The following is a 25,713-nucleotide window of genomic DNA, read 5'->3' as shown; positions in this document are numbered from 1 at the left end:
GTTAACACATTAATTTTTTCAACTTTAATATCAGAACTAGTTCAAAGATTTGTAATATAGATGAACTACTAAGGTCATTGCAAATGAACTGAGGTTGAAGAATATAACCTATAAGGTTATTATTTGGTTATATTGTAAAACGTACTGGTGATCTGGATCTATATAGTACCAATTTTTAATTTTGACTACAGTTAAAATCATATGTGTTTATATTTGTTAACACTTTAATTTTTTCAACTTTAATATCGGAACTAGTTCAAAGATGTACACTAAAGATTAACTATTAAGGATATTGCAAATGATCTGAGGTTGAAGAATATAACCTATAAGGTTATTATTTGGTTATATTGTAAAACGTACTGACGATCTGGATCTATATAGTACCAACTTTTAATTTTCATTACAGTTAAAATCGTACATGTTTATATTTGTTAACACTTTAATTTTTTCAACTTAAATATCAGAACTAGTTCCCACATTTATAATACAGATATAACTACTAAGGATATTACAAATGATCTGAGGTTGAAGATTGTAACCTCTAAGGTTATTCTTGTTATATTGTAAAATGTACTGATCATATTAGATATAGTTCTATAGTTTTTAATTTTTACTTTTCATTACAGGTCAGTGTTCATATTTGTCAATCCTTTAATTTAGCAATTCTAGTTTTATATGGTACGTATCTCATCATCGAGAATTTGAAACTATAATTATTAATTTAAACGGTTACCAAAATAATACGAACATATATTGGCCTATAATTTCAAGTATAATGAAAATTAAAAATTGAAACTATATTTGAACCATTGCGAACATTTTATAGCATAGATATAACCTATAAGGTTATTACAAATGATATGAGGTTCAAGAATATAACCTCAATTGTTATATTTTTGTTATATTTTAAAATGGACTGGTCATATTATTAATTTTTAGTAATTATTGTTTTATATATTTCTGAGGATTAGATACCGCGAAAGCTCGAACCAACTAAGTGCTTTATTTTTACTTTTTAATTCTTCCTCTATCCCAGATCATATTTTAATATAACACCATGAAGTCAGTTGATCTGTTGCTCATTGTCCAAACTTTTTTTTAAAATTATACACATCCAAACACCCAGCCACATTAATTAAAAATTAATGTCAACGAGGAATGAGACAATTCCGTTGGACGGATATGAGCACGATCTGCGGCCCTCTCGGCCGTCGGAAAGTTCCGTTAACTTTTCCTTCCCTCTAGGTAATTAGTTTCAAAGTTTCCTCGTGCTAACATCATTTTCAATTTTGACAAGTAGATTAGATAAACGTGTTAAACCGAGCCCGTCATCCGGCTTTTTATAAAGCTTCATCTAATTTTACTAATAACAAATTTGCATCTGCGTTGTGTAGTGAGATATTCTGAAAAAAAATAGAAAGTTTTATTGACAAAACGTGACCTTATTCTGCATTATTAATTTCATCAGAAACTATTAAATTAAACTAGTATTTTTTTAACTTCGTGCTATCTTTGACTTTACCTACTCAACGGTTCTTGGCTTTAAATGGAAAAAGGGAGAGAAAAAGGAAAAGTAATCAGTCAACACAGATACACTGATGGTTATAGGATGCAAAGAGGCACAGGAGTCCCAAAACCAGATATTTGGCCGCTGGCAGTACAACAGTCCCAGGAGAACTCATCCAGTGGATATAATAACCTTGCAAAGAAAGGGTCCAGAGGTTTGTGGCATGACGATCCAAATTATCAACGGCCATCTTACGAAGACATGATAAAACTATTTCACTCATTGGACACAATTCAAAAACCTCCTGGAGAGATTCGGAAAAAAGAATAGAATGCATCAAAAGTACAAGGAAGAATCTCCAGAATCAGGATTCTTAACGGGGCACGTGCAGATTTAAAAGAAAAAAAAAGAAAAAGAAGCCCCAAAGCATTACTAACAGACTGTGATGCTACTATACTTTTCTTGAAATTCTTTGTTATAAAATAACCAAAATACAATCCCAAAACCGGGCCTAATAATCTAGACTGCAAATTTGTGGAGATTTTAACAACTATATTGTTGACGGGGTACGTCACGAGCAGAATGTTTGAATTCAAACCTGACAGATTAAGTACCAGCAAAGAATGGAACAAAGGGAAAAATCCCTCCGTCGAGCATGGAACTACCAGTTGATATGCTGATGGATTTAGAACACAATAAGCTACGGGGGCAGGAGTGTCCATGGAAAGTACACCAGTATCTTCCAGGCTGGAGGCCAATTGTAAGATGTACTCAGTTCGGTATATGAGAAAGGGTACAAAATCAAGGATATATTATGTCTGATAGCCAGGCAGCCATCAGAGCACTAAGCTCAAACATCGTTACCTCAAAGATGGTACTGTATTGTAAAACTAAATTGTATAAATTAGGTATATAAAATAAACTTACTCTCTACGGGGACCCAGAACATCAAGGAGTAGAGGGGAACAAAGAACTTTGCAAGGAAAAGAGCTGTTAAATCACTAGTAGGTCCGTATTGTTGTATACGAATCCAAACTATCAACGAGCATCTTAGGAAAGAAGATATAGTAAAAGTAAGTAAACAATGGAATTCTCTCACTGAACTCAATTAAAAAAATTCCTGGCGAGATTTGGTAAGAAAGAAACACTAGAATGCATCAAAGGGAGCAGGAAGAAAGTCAGAATCATATCAGGATTCTTAACGGGGCATGTGCAGATTCACCAAAGATGATGTAATGAACCGGTACAAAAGCAAGAACATAGTTATGTGTCAGATAACCAAGCAGCCTTCAAAGCACTAAGCTTGCGCCCTTGCAAGGAAAGCGGTTGGTATACCGTTGATAGATCCTGAGCCCTTCTGTGTCATAGGGATTCACACACACTATCAATAACTATCATAGATGAAAGATGAAAATGAGAAAACAGTGGCAACGGAATGTATGAAAGGAAATTGAAACAAACTTCGAATCCTAACAGGACACTGCAGACTGAATGGGAATTTGAGGAAGATGGCATCAGCCACTAATCTAGGGAAGGTTATTTTCCGGCACTTTTGTTCTCCTAGCTAAAAATTGCAAACAATTTCGTGATATTTCCTCCTGGCTGATGAATCTTTAATTCGATAGTTAATAATAATTACAATTAATTAAGGTTTTTAGTTGAGATTAATTGTAATATATTAATTGGCCAAGCGGACCACGAAATTAGTGAAGTTAATAATAATTTTGATATGTTTGTCCCGTGTCTCGCCTTCTCGCCATCATTACTCTTATTAATATTTATCTAGTCTGGCTATCCATGTTACATTGTAAAATCTAGAGGTCTTTAATTAGACCATGCTCTTTTAGTCTGTCAAAATCATTTCGGTTTTTAGCCTGGTTCTTCAGAGGTATATGCAGGGTGAGGCAAGGTTTTATATACCAAATGCGAATAACCATCGGAAATTACCAAATAACAAGTGTAAACTTGCTCCATGATGTGTAAAACAGGCGAATATACAGACTCGAAAGATAAAACGCGACAACTGCCTACTATTAAGCACATAAAAAGGACACAATTGACTGAATAAGATACAGACCGACCATTAAATAAAGTGAGTAACGGAAAACCAAACTACAAGTTTAAAATTTCTCGCAATAACAGACTGGAAGAGACATTGAAAACCGTAGGGTTATGAAAAGGAATATTAAAGGCAATGCCGATACTTTTTACCTTTTACGAGGGTAAGAAAGGGCATAATTGGCAGAATAATACACAGACCAACCTTGGAAGGTATTAAGGAAAACGTCCGATAGCAGAGAGATTAAGCAGACTAGGATGATCCAAAACAACCAAACTGCAGGTTCATCAATAGACAGACCTCCGGATGATAACTAACTTTGTGGAATCTTATCCTAGCGGGATAAATCCGACCAAAATGAACTATAACGACCAAATTACAATTTTTTTTTTCATTTGGTAAAACAGGATAAATACTAAGTGTGACATGGATGAGGTAGCAATTCTCGACTCTAGTCATGATTATTTCGAATCCTAATGCAGTCTGCATTTCCTAAGTTGTTTTAAAGCTTCGTCGTTTATGTAATGCATTCTAGTTCGTTCTTCAGGAAAGAGTTTCCATTCAACAGTCTTTTTCTTATGATCGAGCCATTCATTTCAAGTGGTCGCTCGTTTTTGTAAAATGTAAAAATATGGTAAAATATTATAAATATTAAACTGAGAGGCCCGTTTCACCAACTTGGTTTTAATTAAAGTTTAGAACTGAACAGAGTTAATAAAAATTTCTTTCATTTTTCTTTTTATCTTGAACCAAGTTCAAATGATGAACTTGGTTCAACTTTGAACGGCCGTCAAGTATGGGTTAAACCTATTTTAGAGTTAACCGATATTCATTCCATACTATAACCTGTATGTTGTTAAAAATTGAACTTTTGATAAACAAAATTTGAAAGCGATTTGAATCAGTTTTTGTTACCACGTTTCATAAAAATTTGATCAACTTTTGACATACAAATTATTGAATGTTCTTTCTTATTCTAACACAAAATATAACCAAATTTGTATTATTTTTTCATCTCATAGCGAACCACCCTATATTTAACTTATCGTCCACTAAAATAATGCAAAATTTGTATGTTACAAGTTCGAAATGCGTCTAATTTTTCAGTCTTGTCACTTTCCGTTTAACTTCATGGAATTAAACTGAAAGAATAATCAGATCAATTTAGTATCAACTAAATATCACGTCCATTGTATAAAAGTCAATGAGAAATTCAGCATTTTCAAAAGGAGGGTCAATTCTGATAAACTACCATGATAAAATACTAATTACATATCAGACAAAATATTTCCACCACAGAAAATTCTGCTCGTCAATATAAAACAACATTTCCAATAGAATTTTTACAGAGTGTTTTAGGTAAAGTGTAATCCGTCGAAACAATGGAAATTTTCACAACAAAAAAATTAATTTTATTATAACGTGTTGGGAATTTGGTACACTAAATTTTATTTATGTGTTTTACGTAAGTAACAAAGCTTAAGCATAAAAAAGCTCTTTTTTAATCATTTGCCCTTGAGATTCCAACGCAGTACCCTAACTTGATGAGCCGCAAGCCATGTCAATGCCTTAACCTTTAAAAACAAGGTTTACATAGAACCTTGATCCTTTTTAAAAAGTCATTGAAAAAATTGTAAAAAAATCTATAGATTAGTATTATGGAAAGGAAAAAAGGGCGAGCCCCTTGATGATGATGATGAAAGGAGACTAGGAAGTGGAAGCGTATGTTCCCCAGGGACTGCCTTTCTGTCTTATTGTACCTTCCTAGTTCCCTAGTTCAATAGATTCGATCCTTCATCTAAGAAGACTAAGGTCATTGACTGTTGTTGCTACAATTCCATTCCCTGGGTATTCTTTGTATCACAGGATATTTCTCCGTGTAGTAATTTCATAACATTCGAGATGATATGGGTGACTATTTCTTCCTCCTGGTCATGTTTGTTTTCTCAGATACCAGTGGCCAGTAGTCCTACCACTTTTCTGAGTTTAGCCCTCGTTAACTGTATCAGTGAGTTTACCAGTTTTGCTGAGGGTTGTTTAAGCGTAAGTTTACTGTGACTAGCACCTCTAGAGTTTAGCCACTTTTCCTTTTGTCTTTTTTTGGATCCATTCTGTGATGGAGGAGTCGGTTTCTTTTTATTATCCCAAGAATAGGTTCATGGCCTCTTTTTTACAGATTCTCCTCTGGCCAGTATGTCTGCTTTTTTCGTTACCAAAAATTCCCTATGTCCTGTTACCCAAGATATAAAATTGTTGTGTTCTCAGGTTTTTGAGATTTTTTTTTTTTTTTTTTTTAAACGAGGGTTCGCAACAGCAGAGGTCATATAAACCCTCAGGGTGCCGGTGTTTTTGAAAAAAAGCCCATTTGTAAGTATGTCGGGTTCGAATGCAGGGCCGCTGGATTCGAACCCGGGACCTTTACCTTACAGTGATGAGCGCCGTGTCAACGACTAAACCTTGCGGCCACCGACGCCCCCTAACTTTATTTATTCACTGACTAACTGTGATGTGATTTTTTGCGTGCTAATACTTGAATAGCTACTTGGCTATCCGATCTTATAAGGATTTTTTTGCCAACGTAACTTTTTTTAAGATTTCCCAAGTCACAAGCATTCCTTCGTGTGTTTTGGAGGCATCTACCATATGGCTACCACACCAACGATTGTACCTGATGTTCTTCTGAATTCTTCTTCTCCTTTATAGTCTGGTGAGATTTTATAGGGCGAGTCTCTTGCCAACAATCCATAATGGTTACAACCTAGCTTGCGCCATTACTCTTTATTTACCCTTCAAGGTTTGTCACTGATTTTATTTCATGGATTTTATTTCTTCGCTCAAATGCAACATATAACAATATAAAGATCTTCTCTCCTGTATTGCATTTCAATATTCCCGAAGTCGAACTTTTTGGTATTAACGTTCTTTTATTATTTCAAATTAACCATTTTTTAATTCCAAATTAAACTTCTTCAATTTCAAATTAATCCTTTTTCACTTCAAATCAACTCTTTTTAATTTGAGTTTACTTTCTTATAATTAAATGAACCTTTTATAATAATTTCAAACTAACCGAGTTTAACTGACAATTAACCATGTGTAACATCAAATTAAACTTTTTTAATTTCAAATTAACCTTTTATAATTTCAAACTAACCGTGGTTAACTTTCAAATAATCTTGTGTAACTTCAAATAAAACTTTTTCAATTTCCAATGAACTCTATTTGACTTCAAATTAATTTTTTAAATTTTAAAATAACCGTTGAACTTCAAATGAACCCTTTTTACACTTCAAATTCACCTTTTTTATTTCACATTAACCTTTTATAATTTCCATTGAACTTTGTATAACTTCAAATATCACATTTTTAATTTCAAATTAACCCCTATCTAACTTCAAATTAGTCCTTTTTAATATCAAATTAACCTTTTTTTAACTTCAAATTAACCTTTTGTTAATTTCAAATTAATCCTTTTCAACTTCAAATTAACACTTTTTAATTTTAATTTACGTTTAACCTTATATAAATAAGGTTAATTTTAAATTGAAAAAAGCTAATTTGAAGTTAAAAAATGGTAATTTGAAACTAAAACGTAAATTGAAATTAAAAAGTGTTGATTTGAAGTCGAAAAGATTAATTTGAAATTAACGTTAGATCACTCATTTTTTATTTCAAATTACCCCTTGTTAACTTTAAATTAACCCTTTTCAAAAAAGTCCTTTGTCTAAAGCATTAAAAAACTTAGGTGGTATGAAATGTAATCTATGAAGTAATATAAAATCCCGTGTATTTGTGTGTTTTTTTAATCCCAAATAATTGAACTATTGAAATAATTGACCACTGAATTTAATTACAATTAAAATTTTATAATTAAATATGCAAAAAGGTATTTCTTTCAAATTGATATTTTTTAAACATAAAACGGGTTCTTGTCTAAAATATTACATTAAATGAATAAATACAATAAAAATTAAAAGGCATATAAAAATTTATTTAAAAACAATTTAAATATAAAATATTGGTTTACTAAATGATTATTATTTGTTTTGTTTTTTTAGCAAATCTTGAATCATTAAAACAATAATTTGTTTTTACATGTAATTTTATATAACTTCAGTCAGCTAGGTTTTTCTTTTAATTATATTAAAATATTGCATTCATAATAATCTTTAGTTGACTTGCAGCCAATACGAAATAGAAAAATCGGATAATATCTAAAACACTCTGATACACAGAATACGATGTCATGGAAAAATTGGCAGGGTTTTTTTTTACACTTTATACATCGTAATGAATTACTTATCATCATTATCCATATCATCGACATATTCATATCTTTTCTTTATTCTGCTGTTCCTTCGACTATCTTTTATGAAAGACAACTAAAACTGTCAAAAAATTAAGAATTGAGTCAGCGTGTTTAATAATTGGCCATTTAACTAAAATTTACTTTACCTCATTATTTATGGTGTAGAGGTGTGGAAAAGGTGGTCCAAAGGTTTCGTATCTAAAGCCCTGGTAACTTCTAACTTAATCGCGTCAAGATTTCTCCACCACGAATCATTTCAAATTGACCATACGCATATAGAGTATAGTTTAGAATTATTCTTAAAACTAGTTTTGGTTGGGGATTGTGACTGGGGTTAGTATAGTGCGCAGGTCGGGAGGGCGATCAGGGCAGCTGCCGGAGGAGCAAGTCAGAAGGGCCGCCCAACCAGCCACCGTCTCCTCATCATCAGCGCGTCTTAAGAAGCGACTCAGATCCATCCGCACAACAATTGGTAACGCATTTTTTTCATATTTATACCAATGAATGCTTAATCCATTCCTAATAAGAAAAAATCGTACTCTTAACCAAATCACTGGGTTGAGAAGAAAAATGTATACTTTTGGAATGTTTGTCTAAATAGGCGTTTTTGAACCTCTGTGGCTTAAAGAACTTTGTATATAGATTTTTTTCTTGGATTTTTTTTTATAACGCTATTTCTTTTAGCACATAGATTAACCATTCTGACAATATTGGGTGATCTTGACAGATGAAATAATTACACAATTTTAATAAATTTCTAAGAAACTGCTTCAGTTCAAACAAGTCTGGCCATATGGTAGAAACCAGAACTAAAGTTTGAAACAAGCAAGAGACAATTGTCTCTCAAACAAATCTATTATTACCTATTTCAGTTTATTAATACAATTTAAAAAATGTATAGAAACAGCAAGTACACCTATGTCAGAAAAATCGTACATCCTCAGTAAGAAAAACTTGTTCTTGAGGATCTCCTTACCTGGATTATTCATTGGTATAAAATGATTTCCCTTAAGTGAATTCCAATTAAGAAGCAAGTTGCTTAGACACTTCTGAAACCGTCCACGTACCTATCAAGTTCACTTGATTATAAAAGATAGGAAATTCGGTAATAGAATGGTTTAAACTTTGTTCGAGAACTTATTATTGGGTTGTCCGGAAAATAATGCAGGATTTTGGTATTAAACAAAAAAAAAGAAACTAGTTACTTTAAAGCAATGTTCTTTAATCAAAATAATTTCCCATACTCTCAATACATTTCTCCCAACGTGTTGGTAACTTATTAATTCCGTCTGAGTAGAATTCAGAATTTTTAGAATTGATAAAGTCAATAAATGCATTTTCCAGTTCCGTTTGATTTTTGAATATTATGTGTTGTAAGTAGTGGTCCAGGTGTCTAAAAAAATGGTAGTCAGTAGGCGAGAGGTCCGGAGAGTAGGGTGGGTGAGGCAAAGTTTCATAGCCAAGCTCCAATAATTTTTGTGACGTTACACGTGACACATGTGGTCGAGCGTTGTCATGCAACAAAATGGGCCCTTTCCGATTGACCAAAGAGGGCTTCATTACTACCAATTTCTGATGCATGGTATTAATTTGGTTACAGTATGATTCAGCATTGATGGTTTCGCCAGGATTTAAGAAGCTGTAGTGTATTAAACCAAATGAAGCCCACCATACCGTAACCATTACCTTTTTTTGATGAGTTGGGGGCTTTGGAAAATGTATTGGAGCTTCTCCTTTGTCGAGCCACTGTCCAGAACGTCTAGTGTTATCGTAGAGAATCCACTTTTCGTCACATGTAACAATTCTGGCCAGAAATGGGTCATTTGTGTTTCGACAAAGAAGTGATGCACAAACATCAAAGCGCTGATTTTTTTGGCGATCGTTTAATGAGTGTGGAACCCAATTTTCGAGTTTTTTCACTTTTCCAATCGCCTTGAGGTGGTCAGCGACGGTCGTTTTACTGACTTTGAGTTGCTCTGCAAGTTCTCGAACAGTTGTTTTGGGGTTTTCTTCCACCACTGATCGCAGAACATCATCATTAAGAGAGGAAGGCCTTCCACGACCTTCTTCATCTTCAAGGCTGAAATCTCCCTCCCGAAATTTTTTAAACCACCTTTGCACAGTGCACTCATTAACACAACCCTCGCCCCAGACTTGGTTAATGTTTCTAGCCGTTTGGGCTCCGCTTCGGCCGAGTTTAAACTCGTAAAAGAAAATCGTACGAAATTCTCGCTTTGACATTATAAGGATGACTGAATTATTTCCAAGTAGCGGAATGCTACAGAGGTAAACAAACAATATCATTTGGAAGAGGATTAATAAGTGTTGACATTCATACAAATGAGTAATCCTGTAAACGTAAACAGAATATTTTATATAGATTTTTTTTAATGAAAACTTAAAATCCTGCATTATTTTCCGGACAACCCGATATTTACATGCCTATGAAGAGGTGACAACAATGTTCTACGATACAGCTTGAAGTCCCCGTTGAGGTCGGCTCTGTGTTACACCGACCTTATAACAATTTCACCAAGAACAAATTTCAATAAAAGGTTAATTTAGATAATCGAATTTATAAATGACATGCCTGTCTGATCAAACTTGTCGATTTTTTTTAACCATTTGTAGAAAGCATGATCATACCGAATTTGAATGATTTTAGGGCACGCATGCAAGTGCAGCCGTATTTGTCAACTTTTGATCAGAAATCCAGCAAATTTGTGACCTTTTTGTAGTTATTCTATTCTATTCCTAGTTCTGTTTCTATTCTAGTTCTAGGTTGTAATCTCTTCCTCCCTTATTCAGCCAAATTTAATTTTGGATGTGTGGAGGGAGACTCACTAGTGAGCTAGAAGGTAAGCTAATGAATTGTTTCGTACGTTTTATCTTCGCCTCCCTGAGGATGTCAATTGATCTATACATCAACTTGAACTAACAATACTTGGCTCTTTGCTATATCAAATATCTTCCCATTCCTTTCCTTACCTTCCTCTGTACACTCGAGTTAAACTCGCCCCAGCCTTTCTGACCTATCACCCTAAACACAGAAGTACTGGGTTCAGTCAGTTCCTTCCTCATCCGCGCCTCCATCTTATGGAATTCTCTTCCTCATTCTAACCGCCGAGCCCCCGTCCTTTTCCACCTTTAAGTCAAAAGAACCTCTATGTTATCAGGCTTGAATCTCTGAAAATATGTTGTATTAATAATTAATTATTACGTCATTTAAGTCCAAGAATAAAGTTTATTGTCGATAGCGCTTAAGAGAAATTTCTTGATACATCTAATTTTATACATATAAAAATGAATCAGATTCGCATCGTTGTCCCATGATGAAAGCAGTCAAATTGTAACAACGAATGTTGCACGTGCGATCCTTGGACCGACAAAACGCATAAATGAGTGATTCGTTCATGATAAAATCTCTGTTTCGATCTAACTTTGGTTGTCGTCGAAGTAATGTAAATGTTAAAAGATAAAAGTGCTTTTGTAATATTATTGTAACTCAGCCAGAACGGAGTATTACTTTTCCTTTGTTCGGAAAAAAGATATACTTTCTGCTTGAATCAACGGAAATTTCTAAACAGATTTATACACGGGATGGCTGATGAAATTAAAAAATGTAGATTTGCTCGGCCGCTGGACGTTTACAAAGGCTGGAAAATGTTCATAAAAGGGACAGAAAAACCCGAAATTCTGAATCAACGAGCAGATAGTTTTGGTTAGAATCAGACGCGATGCACTGCTATTCGTGGAGATCACGCTGTACTTACGATCCGTGAAATCCTGCATGTTACAATTAAATACACTCAGTAAAAAAAGTCTCCCAACACCTTCAGTGAAACAGAAGCAATCCTTTTAAATTGAAATAATAATGGACTAAATTGATTAACAACACAATGCCTTGCAACTATAAACTTTAATCAACAACAAAAATCACATAACATGTATACATTTCAAGCAAAAAAGTTTCTGAACATCTTATTTTTCACTTCTTTATTTACTGACACTTATCTAAATTTTATGTCAGTAATCTGTAGACCACCCCTACGTTTTATTACCGCTAATAAACGGTTTTTCATTAATAGAAATAGTTTTTTTGTCACACCCAGGGATCAAACATACGTACCAAAAAGGAATGGGAAAGGAGAAAAGCACCTCCTTTAAGATGGCACCATCTACTGGTACACAGACGGATCTAGAACGCTAGAAGGTAGGGGGGCAGGAGTATTCGGTCATGGAACCAAATATATTCAGAAACCATGGGAAAATACACAAATATCTTCCAAGCTGAGGTCCATGCAATTGAAAAATGTATCCAATTCAATCTGAATAAAGGGTACAAAAACATGAAAAACATACATCATGTCAGATGGCAAGCAGATATCAAAGCGCTAAGTTCAAACACCGTTGGCTCAGGGATGGTTCTGAATCGCAAAACCAAACTACTATTTAGGTATGCAGACAAAACGAAGTCAGCCTCTGCTGGATCCCAGGACGTGTTGGAGTAGAAGGCCATGAGAAAGCAGATGCTCTTGCAAGGCTGCTATACCGAGCCCTTCTGTGGCATAGAAATGCATACTATCATTACAATCAGCACCTCAAACAGAAGGATAAAAAGAAAATTAAGGAACACTAGAACTCACTCATTAGACACAAACAATCCAAGAACCTCGTAATAAACTTTGGAAGGAAGAGGTAACAGATTATATTAAAGGAAGCAGGAAAAAGCTGCGATCCTAACAGGATTCTTAACAGGACAATGCAAACTAAACGGACATCTGAAGAAGATTGACATAACCCACATAGCACGTGCAGATTTTTGCAAAGAAGCAGAGGCGAGACCAATACACCTACTACCAAAACTGTGGTGCTACATTTGCCCTTGTTCTGGGGCATACAGCGTAACTATAGAAGAGATTCAACCACTTAAACCGGGCCTACTAATCAAGTTTATTGTTGATCTAGTTCTCACCGGTGTGCTTTAAGCATAGAACGGGGGATACAGTAGCTCTAAATGGCGCAGTACACACTCCGACTAATGCATCTATCTACGTCCGGGGATGTATTAATCCAATCCTGTAAAAATCTCTTATTTACCTAGTTTCCTAAACTGCCTTCCAATATGATCCCACAAATGCTTGATAGGGGGATAAATTGGGTTGTTCTCTATGCCTAGGCGCATTATATAGCAGTCATTCTTGAGTTTTGCTTGATGTATACGTTTGGTCCTTGATCCCATCGATTATGTGTAAACTGCCAACTCCTCTAAAGCCCATGCAACAAGCACCCCACTGCCCCCATGTTTAACCATCGTTTATTCATTAATTGTAAGTGTTCCCATGGTTTACGCCATACTTTCTTTCTTCCATCGGACCCTGAGAAGTAAATTCGTTCTCATGGGTGAAAATAGCAGACTCCCAAAATGCAGCAGCCTTACTTACATGCTCTTTAGCAAACTGGAGACGCTTTTCCCATTTCTATTTGCTTATATAGGGCTTCTTTCTATGGTCGAGTCCTGCCTTGTTCTCTAATAGTATTTCGTACTGATACAGAATACCTGCAATTTCGGGGGCACTTTTCGAGGGGCTGGTGGCCACTTCTTGAAAACGGCACACTTTTGGAAGGTGTTTAATTTTTCTGGCCGGCCTAAACGAGGTCTGTTTTCACCATTACCGAGCTCCTTATACCGAGAGATAATGTAATGAATTATCGAGGGTCACTTATTAAGTTCATTTCCTATTTCCCCACATGATTCTCTTTTTATACAATCTAACAATTATTTCCCGAGTGAACTGCAGTATTTCTACATTGAAGGCTAATATCGTACTAACTAAGTAAAAATGATTGCTGTCAAGATGATATTGCACAAAGTAAACTAAGAATCAGGCTGTACACATTGAACTTTGGGAAGGTGTTTGCCTATGTATTCCGAAACTTTTTTGCCTCACGATTAGCATATGCAAAGTTATTATGAAAACAAATAACCTTTAAATTAAATCATTTATTTTTTATGTCCTAAAGCCTTTAAATAATACATTATGATTGACAATAATTATGTTTTAATATGCAAATAATTATAATTTTAAAAAAATTGGAGCGCACATTTTGAGAAAACCAGTAGATGTTCTGAGACATTTTTACTGAGTGTACGTCTTGCTTCTAAGCCCCGATGACCTAGCTCGTTTTGGTGAAAACGAAATAGTAAAAAAGAAAGTTCCTCATTAAAAATTTATTTAAAAAAATAGAAAATCCGTATCAACAGAATAATGGGAATTGCAATCTATTATTGATAAATGAGATAAATTAATCCATTAAATACAAGATAATGGGACTTATCTTTACCTATAAAAATTAAATGAGAATTTTAATTTTAAAAACTTTGTGTGTTCGAAGTATGGGTAGATGAAAAACCCTTCGATTCTAAAACTTTTTGATTGACAAATTGCAGGGTTGTAGTTTTAAAAAAATTGACTATTTAGTGAATAATAATACTTCTTATAGGCAGACAACAGTTTATCCGTTCAGTTTTCATGCTTACCATGTGTTTTTATAAGGTCTCGGTTAAAACGGAAAAATCTGGTTAATCAAAAAACAGAATTGGTCCAAAATACACTCAAAATGAGGGACACTAGTATTTTGTTGTTTATTTTCAAACTGTGTGTATTTTTAATGTTATATTAATTAAAACATACTTATTTTAATGCAAACCAAAAATGTAACTCACAATTTATTAACCTTGTTTTGCTCTTAATAACGTTATTAATCGTAAATACAAGATTCACTCATCTGGCATCGCGGAGGGCAGTCTCCTAGACATTGAGTATGAAGCTGTTCAAAGCTTGTTGGAAGCGTCAAACAATGTCTAACCCGTCTCCCATAAGTGTCTATAGATCATGTCAGGAGAACCAATTCATTGTGGTAATCCATACAACGACCAAGTAATGGGTGACAACGCGAACTAAGGTCGACCATTATCATGCATTAATCGAAAGTTATTCTCAATAAATGGAGCAATTGGGCCACAGCTTCCAGAGGAACTTCAGATGAGTGACATACATCATCATCTACATCACACGGGCATCTTCAATTATGACTATGAAGAGGAAGAAGCAGTCAATCATGTCACCTTTGAATGTGAAGCAACTGCTCGACGGAGACATAACCATGTACCAAAAGAAAAAGCGGCTGTCAATATAACCTCTCCTTAAAAGAAGGATCTAGCCGATAGACTGTACCAAGGAACTAGGAAAGTACAATAAGCCGGAAGGCTGCAGCTCTTGGCGAAACGCAAACCCCCTCTTAATAGTCTCCTTTCATCATCATCCAAAAGAACTTCCTCTATGCACCTTAATGCAGTCAAAGATCCATTCTGTATGATAATCAGTTCGATTGTTGATTCCGAACAGCATTGTTCAAGTGTACAAGCGAGATGGTGATTTACAAATAGTCCAGTCGTAGAAAATCTAAGACGGCTATTTTCACGAAACCTTCAGATGACTGTTTTAGAGCTCACCCTTACATTACGGACTGAGGTGACACATGTCAAGCCGTTAAATGACGGTTCCGTAGTGCGGTAAGATCAATAAAACATCTCTAGCTATCGTAATCTCGGTCGACCACTACCTTCCTTCGATCGAAACTTCCGGTGACCCTAAACCGCAGTAGACGATCACGGATGGTAGAGTCGCGGCACACCCAGGACTTGGGCTATGTAACGGCAAAAGCATCTGTCCAGGCGAGAACTTCTTGGTTTAAAACCATGCTTTTAAGAAAACAAATTAACAATTAATTTTTTGGGGGGAGAGGGGAAGCGCAACGGTTTAGGCGGTGCTCATCTCTGTAAGCTAAAGGTCTCGGGGTTGTGATCAGTATAACTAATTATTGAGGAAAATAAACAAAAAAATTCATGTGTCCGTTTTTTTGTCTTTGGGTGTAATATGGACGGGTTTAGCTTTCATTGATTTTGTGTATTAGAGAGTTTCTTTTGAGAATTGACTATCCAACTTGGAGTAGAAAGCATAAACTTCATTGTTTATATTATAGTGGGCCCGTTAGGCTCATGACATACCGAGCGTCTAAAAAATCGCTTTTCGTGTTTGATGACATACTAGGCGTCAAAACGCTCTTCTCCATCTCAAAAGTCTGGCTGTTGCTGGGATTCCGTGCGTCTAGACGCTCACCCGCAAAAGTTTAGACGCCTTTTCGCCTTTTCCAGCGTCCACCCAGTGTAATGTACTCGCGCTCATTTAATGTACACAGCGATTTTCAATTCTGACGCTGCCATTTGACGCCTAGTATGTCATGAACCTTAGGTGTTACTACCGGTTCTGGAATGGTCTCGCCCTCCACTCTGCAGCGAATCAGAGCAGAGCCAGTAAGCAGGGGCACTACCCCATTGGCTTTAGACTCGTCAACCCGACGAGGTGTCACCATACCTTGAGATTCGACAACCAGACGAGGTCTCAGCGTCTCACTCCTACCCTCGGACGCATCAACCCGACGTGGTCTCACTCTACCCTCAGACTAGTCAACCCGACGAGCACTCACTAATCGAAAATGACAGCAGTCTCGTTAACCCGAGAAATTCTTGCCTATCACTAATGAAGCAGCTATGACGATGGCAAGGGTACTCTCAGCCTCGAACTCGCCTTCACAACATAGCCGCCTCGGCTAAAGGCAAACCGCTGCACTCGGCCAACTGCTACACCAGAGTCCCTTCAACCGATGTAGAGTCAGCCGACTCACGGCTCCGGACCTCAGCCAACTGCTCTCTCTACCAACAGGAGCCACACTCGGTCGATACATCGTCTCAACGCCACGCTTCCAAACACCGGCCCTTGTCAGGGCCACCATAAAACGCCCAGTCACTAAAATATCAAACCAAAACTTTTTACTATTAGTGTTTATTATTAATTAGGTATTTACTTTCTAATTGCTTTCTTTTCTATTTTGCATGTGTTTAGTGCATGTGAATGTTCTGCTAATCCATCTGTTAAGAAAATCCATTGATTTTGTGGCAAAATATGTCGACTCGGCCCAGTCCAGGTTTCAGTCGCAGTTAGAACGCTTCGTGATGAACTGATACCCTTCAAATGCCGCTTTATTGTACTTGAACAATAGAAGTAGGCATAATATTAAATAAGAAACCAGGACTTAGAAATGGAAAGCGTTAAAAAATTAACGTGCGACTTCACGCCCCGTGAAGCGCATACCAATTTATGAACAGTTTGTTTATAAACAAGCATGCGTACAGACACATTGCCACGCGCCGCAATTTACATAATGACGAGGAAAATAATGAAATAGCCGTTAGCTGAAGGTGGGGTTAAATGACTTCTCACTTGACTTCAGTTAGGGCCGGAGTTTCTTAGATGCTACTTTTACACTTGTTGAGGTAAATTTAACTATCGCCAATTACGCGGTTTTCAGCGACTTTCTGTATTTTTTGATACACGCCAAACTTTTGTGAAAACCCATTCCATGAGTGTCAGATCATACAGCAACAATTTTGCCTACATTCTAATAAACAAAATTTGGTTTTCCAGTTAAAAAAAATATAAAAAAACAAGTTATATATGTGGAATATAATGTTAGATCGTTTTTTTAATTTATTTATTTTTTATTTAAGTTTTGAGAAACTTTTGAGAAGTGTTGAGTATAAATAGTGCAGACTATTTAAACTATTTAAATTGTGTCAACGTTTCGATTGACTCCTATCATTTATTGACGTGCAATCAAAACGCCAGAGGGAAAGAAAAGTCTAATCTGTCTAATAGTTCTATATTGCAAAAGGATAAATTCCGCCAAAGAATTGCGTACTGCCGAGGACGGTCGACAAAAAAAAAAAATTAAGTCTATACTGGATATTGCACAGATTCAGGGTTACCCCAAGGAAGTAGCTTGAGCCCCACCCTCTTCAAATTATGTCCACATACCTATCATTTCTGAAACTATCCTGGCCATCATGCGGATGATACCGCCATCCTTTCATAAAGATCATCTCAACCAGAAACCTGTCAACCCAGGCTACGTCCTTTGAGGAATGTTTCAAGCGGTTGAAAATGACAAACGTACAAAACTGTGAACATGTCACTTTCACCCACTTCTTTCATCTACTACCTTACTACCCCTCCCCCACCAACTATAGTGGACCTATACATGGTGTATGGTGGAACCAGCTACCTTGGACTATACATTGACTAACATTACATGAAACCCACACCCATGGAGAGACAAAACTCAACAGATGCTTCAAAAATGACTGCAAAACAAATGACTTGTTTATATCACCAGTCTGAGACTCATTTGGACACCATACAGTTTGAGGTTCAACCTCCAACATATGCAATCTTTACAATCCAAAATCCTCTGAACCATCTTTTTTGTATGTATCCAGTCTTACCATTTACAATCCAATATGTCCTTGATGTAGAAAAAAAACAGCTACAAAAAGTTTCACAAACAATTATAAAAAAAAACCATCGTGGATTATTATCCTGATGATTGAAGCATCGCTGGCCTTTCAACCTCCTAAGTGGCATTGAAAGTGATTGATGCCAAATGGACAGAAGTGATTACTATTGAGTAGTTCCTCCTGTTTTTTAATTTTCTAAATTAATTTGTTTTAACTGATAAACAGTTTTGAAGAGATGTAATTTGTATTAATCTCTTTCATAGAAATGCTTGTCTTGTAAAATATGTAATAGATTTCATTCAGAGTTGTAGGTTTTCTCAAGGAAGGGCTCTTCTTTAAAAATAAGTTTCCATTGAGTATCTCAAGTATTTTTATATATGCAAATTAAACAAGCAACGAAAAGTTTTTAAATTTTATTTGAAAGACACTTACACAAACTCGTTGTAAGCTGATTACAAACTTTTAATATTCGACAGCTATGTTGGATATGGATAAACAAATTCTGTAAACAAAATATATTTTATAAAAACAGATAAACCACTCTTCTAGTAGAAGAATTTTCATCATTTGTGCCTTCTGTAATTTTTCAGTGCTTCCATTTGTTTAAAACTGTTACTAACAACAAGTTTTGTTGTTAAAATCCAAGCCTAGCAGATATAAAAGAATTCAACTCTGTTTTGACATAGATTAGATGTTTTAAGTCAGATGAAATAAATTGTCATAGTATTGAATAAATGTGAAACATTATTTACATTTATTTAAAATTAAACTTTAAACGTTAATAAATAAATAGAACATGTGTGTTAATATGAAAACAAACAATCAAATGAACTTAGTTAAACTATTTATCATTAACACTCTTGTTTGCAGTCTTCAAATCCAAAAACAATATTAATTATTAGCTAGTTTGAAGAAAATTTTAAATAATTGTTTCGATGTGACATGGGTTCACAGGTTACTGGTTGAGATGGTCTTTATGAGGGGAGATGATCCAGAGAATTCGTGTGTATGAGAGGAATGATGGCAGTATCATCTGCATAGGTGGCAAAAATAGTTTCGGAAAGGGTAGGTATGCATACTGTGTAGAAAATGGGTCCTAAGATACTTCCTTGGGGTACCCTTGAATCTGTACAGAATTATGGCTTACAGACTTGAAATATCTGTTGATTAAATAGGTTTAGTACCAGGTAATTGGTCAAAGGGAGGGCTGTCTTAAGTCCAGTGCAGCTCAAGTGCTATGCTGAAGATAATATAAATTGAGTCATTAGTTTTGATCAGTTTTCCAGCAGTCTTTTAAGAATTGTAGCAACTGAGTTCTTGAGTCATTTGTGTGGGTTCAATATGCCTTTTGTCAATTTATAGCCCATGATAGAAGACTGTAAATGGTGGGAGAGGTGTACTATTGTAGTAGATGGGAGCAGCGGTTAGTCTTCAAAAGGTGAAAGTGCATGTTCATTTTTGTACAGGTGGAAAAATAGTTTCAAAAGGTTGGTTTCAAAGTAGTTTGCTAACTGTGTAGGATGGGTCTTAAGATATATATTCCCATATTCCTTGAATTATTTATCGGTTAAGTCGGATTTTAGTATCAAGTAGTAAGTCAAAGGGAGGCTTGTCTTAAGCTTCTAGCTTCTGGGTTCGCAGGTTTCTGGTTGAGATGATTTTACCTGCTAATTTCAGAAAGAGAAGGAATGTCTGCATACTGTGTAGAGGATCGGTCTTAAGATACTTCCTCGGGGTACACCGTATAGAGAGCCACTGATGTCTTGAAAGTATCTGTCAATTAAGTAGGAGTTTAGTATCAGATAATAAATAGCGGACTATAGTTTGTGGGTGAGGGATACTACAATATTTAAAGTCCTTCAATATTTTATACCTTGACATTCTACAATTATTACCTACACTATAAAATGATTATGCATACTCAACAAATATTTTTGATCAATAACTTTGACGTTAATTTTATTTTAAATTAAGTATCCCTGCTTGTCTGAATGTTGTTTTCAAAATAGATATTTTAGTAGTTGTTAGTTCCTTAATTATGTTTAAAAAGTATTAATAATTAGTGCGCAAATAATAAAACTTTACACATATTTGCTTGCTACTAGTTTTCTAATACCGATACTTTTATTTACTGATTTTTGTTAATGCATTACAGCAAAAATAAAGAAAGGTGTTAATAAAATATAATATTTAAAATTTCTGTTTATAGATGATATCAAATTTCTCCGTGGAAAACAGTAATAATAAAAATGGAGGCCTAAAAAATGCCATATCAAGAATAAGTACTGAATACAGGTTACAATTTGCATGGCCTAGAAGTGGTAAGTCCAAAGAAGATGACAAGAACAATTTGCCAAGGAAATCGCTAAGTATGGGAGCCATCAAACCCCAGGCCCAAATAGCCCCAGTACACAAGAAGCGAACATTACAACAAGAGGGTAATAATAATTGTTGTGTCTATCAAAATTGTCAATAGACAAATCCAAATGTTATGCTTAATTAAGTTCTACTTGTTTGTTACAATACGCTCACATACAAATAAACAAAAAGCATACAAATTATTTTATGAACTCAACAGTTCATTTTTTGGGTTCTTTCTATATGTGTATGTCCTACAAATTAAAAAAAGAAAGAGTAAAAATATATTAATAGTGTTAGGTTACGACACCAGGAAGAATATAAACTAGTCAGTAATATTTTATAAATTTTAAATGAAAATGTTAAATTTTGTTATGTTTATTTGCATAGGAAGTGGTGAAATGGAGCCTTTGGTAAGTGCCATCGACACTGTTGATACTGGGGAAGAAAAAATCCAAGAAGAATCATTTAGTAAAGAAGATAAATTCAAATTAAGGTAATAATAAATAAATATTGTAGTATCATTCAATTTATCATATAACCTTTTTGAAATTTACAGTCAAAAATCGGAAATTAAGACTGAATATGAGAAAAATTTTCGACCATTTTCACAATACGACTCAAATGAAATTCGACCGGTAAAGGGAAAACGAGACCCATTCATCCAACCCCAACCGCAACAACAACTTCCGGATACTTGGTTCACTGAAGTTATTGAACTTAGAAAGAAAGCAGGACAATATAAGGTAAATTATCCAACTATAGTACATTGAATGTAAAAGATCGCATGATGACTTATTTTTTAAATTTTACATTAAGCATCGTGGATGGGGCACAGAACTTGTCCCTGAGCACATTGCCGAATTGTATAGCAAGCAGATGGGACTTTGGGAACAAGTTTCGCGTCGTTCCTCTCTATCAGCACTCTCTTTAGCATCTTCAACACATCGACCGATTTCAAAAGAAGAAAAAGAAAAAGAAAACAACAAGAAATCTTCACCTACTAAAAACTGGCAGCATTCTAAATTGGGCAAGGTAAAATTTAATATCAATTTAAACATATAATAAAATTTTGTAAAACATATTTTAACAATAGACATCCTTATTAGTTCTTGTTTATTACAATGAACAAAGAATTTTTTAATATTGTGTACATGCAATTAAAAATAATAAATAATTCATCAAATATTCATGTTCATATTTGGTATTTAACCTTTACTTGTCTATTGTGCTGTGACAATTGGCAGAAGGTATCTCCTCGCCAAAGAAAGACCACAGAGATTCCCTTTCTGTGGTACACAAGTATCTGTAAATCACATATTAGTAGAAAGAAAGAATTAGCACCACAAAGAATAAGGTGTGGCTTGCTTACAAATTTTAAACAACTTCTAAGGCACATATGGAACCCTTTCATACATAGGTTCAAATAACATCCTTAATTTGAGTGAATGTATTTATTGGTGTGAACACATTAGTATGCTTTGGTGATTCGAGCACCTACAACCACACCAAAGTAGTCTAGGTTATTTAGTTTTATATACATATATTTGAAATTTGATTGCAGTCACTGTCATTATATCAAAAACCATGGTGACTACCCAATGGTGTGAATGCATTTATTTTTGTGAATGGTTAAGTGTGTATATGGTTTGTGTGGAATATCGAGTACCCACAGACCTGTCGAACTATTTAGAACCTCTTAGGATAGTGAATACACAATTTTTTACTGTATGTGAATGTATTTATTGACATGAATGAAGGAAGGGCGTCAAGGTGCTGGGCTCATAACCGTAGGTTTAGGCTGTGCATAATTTTAGTGTAGTTGTAGGGGTGACGTCTCAGCAGTATATCAAGAACCCCATGTTTAGGTTAGTTTAAGTAAGATAATCTTTTAAATAGCATGAAGGCGTATTTTAATGGACGCGGTATATTTTAATCATGTGTAGAAGGGTTAAACATTAAAGATAAAATGAATATGATATAGACAAAACATGAAGTGCTGGCAATGAAGCCAACCGCCAGCAGGCCGGAATTTTTTTTTTTTTTTTGCAAAATTCATCAAGTGTCAATGCACAATTATTTTGAATTTTAATTTTCCTTATATTATTTAAACCTTTTCATGAGATAATTTGTATCTTTTCAATTGTTTTTAGGGTGAAAAATATGATGACTATAAAAAAGATGGAATTCATCGCTCTAGGTTTGACAATTTTGTTAGGCATCATCTTGAACGTACTACTGGAGTTGGTGTGTATATTAAAATACAATTAAAAAATAAGATTAAATTTAAAAAAACTGTTTTCCATAATAATTTACTTATTTTAGGAGAACAAGGAATATTACATTCACCAACCAGGGAAAAATTAGAGCCTGTGATTCCTCGGAAAAAGGATGGAAGTGACTTAAGCCAGAGTCCTCAAAAAGCACACTATACTGGTAAAAAATATGAATTCAATAGATTTCTTGTTTATATTGAAACTACTTGTTTATGTATAATGAATTAAATTATATAACATGAACATATAAATAGTTGAGAAATTTATACCATAAGCACGGAGTCTGGTTAAAAATTTAAATGATACCATTAAATAATTAGTATTTTGAAATTAAAGTAATAAAATATGTAAGAAGTACTCAATTTTGTTGACATATTGGTAATCACGATTTTATTAAATTGGTTTCATGTATTGTGTGTGCTGTAATTGCAGTAATATAGAAAACAAATAAAACGGAGTGTTTTTTATTATTTTAATTGCAATTGTCATAATTTTAATGTTACAGGGAGATCTCAATCAGCTGGATCACCGAAACGTGGAACTTCGAAATTACACCAAAAGACGCCACCTCCAGAAAAACGAGAACGACCGAGTAAGTGAAATCAAAATAAATAGTCTCCAAGATATGGATGCTCGAACATGTTTGTCTGTGTTTGTTTTAGCTCTTTAACTAATAATTTCACGATAAAGTTTATTTTGGGCTTAAATTAATTCCCCTTAGCGATTCAGATAAATTATATTGGTTTGGTCTTTAGGCAAAAACTACTTTATATTAATTTCAACCAAATTGACAAATTATGTTTTATTTTTGTTATTATTATTTTGTAAGCTGGCAGGATTATCTTATTCAATGATTTGTTTTATTTCAACTTAGGCATATGTTTTAAACGATCAATTTCCAGATTTAGTGAAGGACAAAATGTTTAGATGTTGGCATGGTGTGTACTTGCTTACTTCGGACCCAAAAACATACAACATACTTTTAAAAATATATGTAAATTCTACTATTATGTGATCCGTCTATATATTTACTAGGTAATAATTATGCTAGGAAAAATATTATTCTTGTACAAACCAAGTTGATTGTAGACATTGGAAAAAGTATAAGTAAAAGTAAGGTTTGATAATTTGAACAAAGTAGGTTGATTTAGGTAAAAATAATGTAGCAAACCACACTACTATTGCCTCCCAAAAAATATACTCATTGCTCAAAAAGAGCAGATCCAATTTGTGACAAAAATCATAATTTCATTTCCAGTTCCTTTGTTAATTGATAAATAGCTGTAGTTGCTTTGTAGCTTATAGGGCAGTGTTTAAATTCATTCATTAAATTCACTATTAATTTCTTTAAAAACTCCTTTTTTATATTTTTTAATTTAAATGACATAAAATGCAACAAAGTTCGTTGAGAACAACTTCTAATTTTTTTAAAAATTGTATTGGTTTTTTTGGTAAACGGAATTGTTTAAGTTTCAATTTGTGTGACACTCTAATACCTGATCCCATCATCACAGATGTGAAAAAATATATCTGCATGACTGCATGATTTCATTTAATTATCACAATGACCCATATATACTTTTTTTCTATTTTTAAATGTTCACATGAACAACTTTGAGCTATCATTGAATGTCCTAGTGAAAATTGTAGTTTGCATGGAAATTTTAAAGCATATTACTGCAATGTTTTCAATTGAAACACAATCTAATTTTACTCCTTTTATTGAAGAAAAAAAAGGAAAACACCAAATTAGTTGTATATTACTCATGACCATTGCCTGATTTGATTTTCAATTATTAGTGTATATATTATATATATTTATAGTATTGTTTTCTCAAAATATCAATCGGCTGGATTTGCGTTAAGCTTAAATTAAACGCAAATTACAAAACAATTTTATCAACATTAAAGCTTTAACGAGAGTGTACAATTTAATTGCTCATGTGATGTTTGATGTTATAATTGTTCTAGGGTCTACTGTAGCTTAGTTTCCTTAACCAAGCAATAACTGGTTAACAGAAATTGTTTTATTTTTCCATTTTATTATTTTTTCTTTTTTTATAATAATTTATTTATTAATTGCATCTAAAATTTCTGTAGTCAAACTTAAAACAAAATAATTGCTCCTTTTCTCACATATAGGCAATTCCAATAATAGTGCACTTTTATACTATAGATTGCATTTTGCCTAATTTACTTTAGCTTTCACTAGTATTTCCAAAAGCTATGATCTTCATGAACAGTTAATGAGGTGAAAGAAATTATTGCTTCTTTAAAGTTCTATTGTATTTATGCCTATTTTATTTTTTCTAAGGTTAAATTTACACATTACATTGCAACATATTTAAGAAATATTTTCACTCAAGATATCTCACAACACATTGCTTTCATATTGTTCGAATAAACAATCAAAATTTACATTAAAAGCAAATTACCTGAAAGTGAAAAAATACTCGTAAAAGATAACTGGTAAAACATGGTTCTGAAATACATTATTTTATGTTTTATTGATTTACTTGGCAGGAGTGTTAAATTAGAAATGCAACATATTTTATTAACCAGATTATTTAAATATTTTATTTTTTTTATGAGATTTCCTCTTGGAGTATGCAGAGTGATAAACCTGAAGTTTGTCGTTACCAATCATTTTGGTCTGCCTATTCTTGCTGGTTTTGGTCTGTCAGATGCATTTCGGCTTCTTGCCATCAACAGTAATCGGTCTGTGTCCTCTGAAGATATAGAGAAGCTGAAATTCATTGACCAGACCAAAACAAGCAAATTTAGGTA

The 25,713-nt window shown here is 34.2% G+C and overlaps 1 protein-coding gene across 12 annotated transcripts in view; it reads left to right on the top strand.

Moving 5' to 3' along the window:
- LOC106667237 (nuclear protein MDM1) overlaps window positions 1-25,713 on the top strand; it is a 136,203-nt gene that overhangs the window by 88,629 nt on the left and 21,861 nt on the right. For 9 of the 12 annotated variants that reach the window (XR_001340522.2, XR_001340523.2, XM_014395069.2 and 6 more), the window contains 8 exons: window positions 8,219-8,347; window positions 20,502-20,730; window positions 21,041-21,146; window positions 21,210-21,396; window positions 21,470-21,685; window positions 22,804-22,897; window positions 22,976-23,086; window positions 23,432-23,518. Coding sequence is in view for 10 of the 12 variants with exons in the window: in XM_014395069.2 (XP_014250555.1) it covers window positions 8,219-8,347; window positions 20,502-20,730; window positions 21,041-21,146; window positions 21,210-21,396; window positions 21,470-21,685; window positions 22,804-22,897; window positions 22,976-23,086; window positions 23,432-23,518 (1,159 nt within the window). In the remaining 2 variants the exon portion in view is untranslated. The remainder of the gene's footprint in view (window positions 1-8,218; window positions 8,348-20,501; window positions 20,731-21,040; window positions 21,147-21,209; window positions 21,397-21,469; window positions 21,686-22,803; window positions 22,898-22,975; window positions 23,087-23,431; window positions 23,519-25,713) is intronic. The other 3 variants (XM_014395073.2, XM_014395074.2, XM_014395068.2) reach the window with 2 other exon arrangements.

Source organism: Cimex lectularius, unplaced genomic scaffold (assembly GCF_000648675.2).
Source record: "Cimex lectularius strain Harlan isolate CLEC.00 unplaced genomic scaffold, Clec_2.1 scaffold27, whole genome shotgun sequence".
NCBI classification, from domain to species: Eukaryota; Metazoa; Arthropoda; class Insecta; order Hemiptera; family Cimicidae; genus Cimex; species Cimex lectularius.
This window is presented reverse-complemented; position numbering and strand designations above follow the sequence as displayed.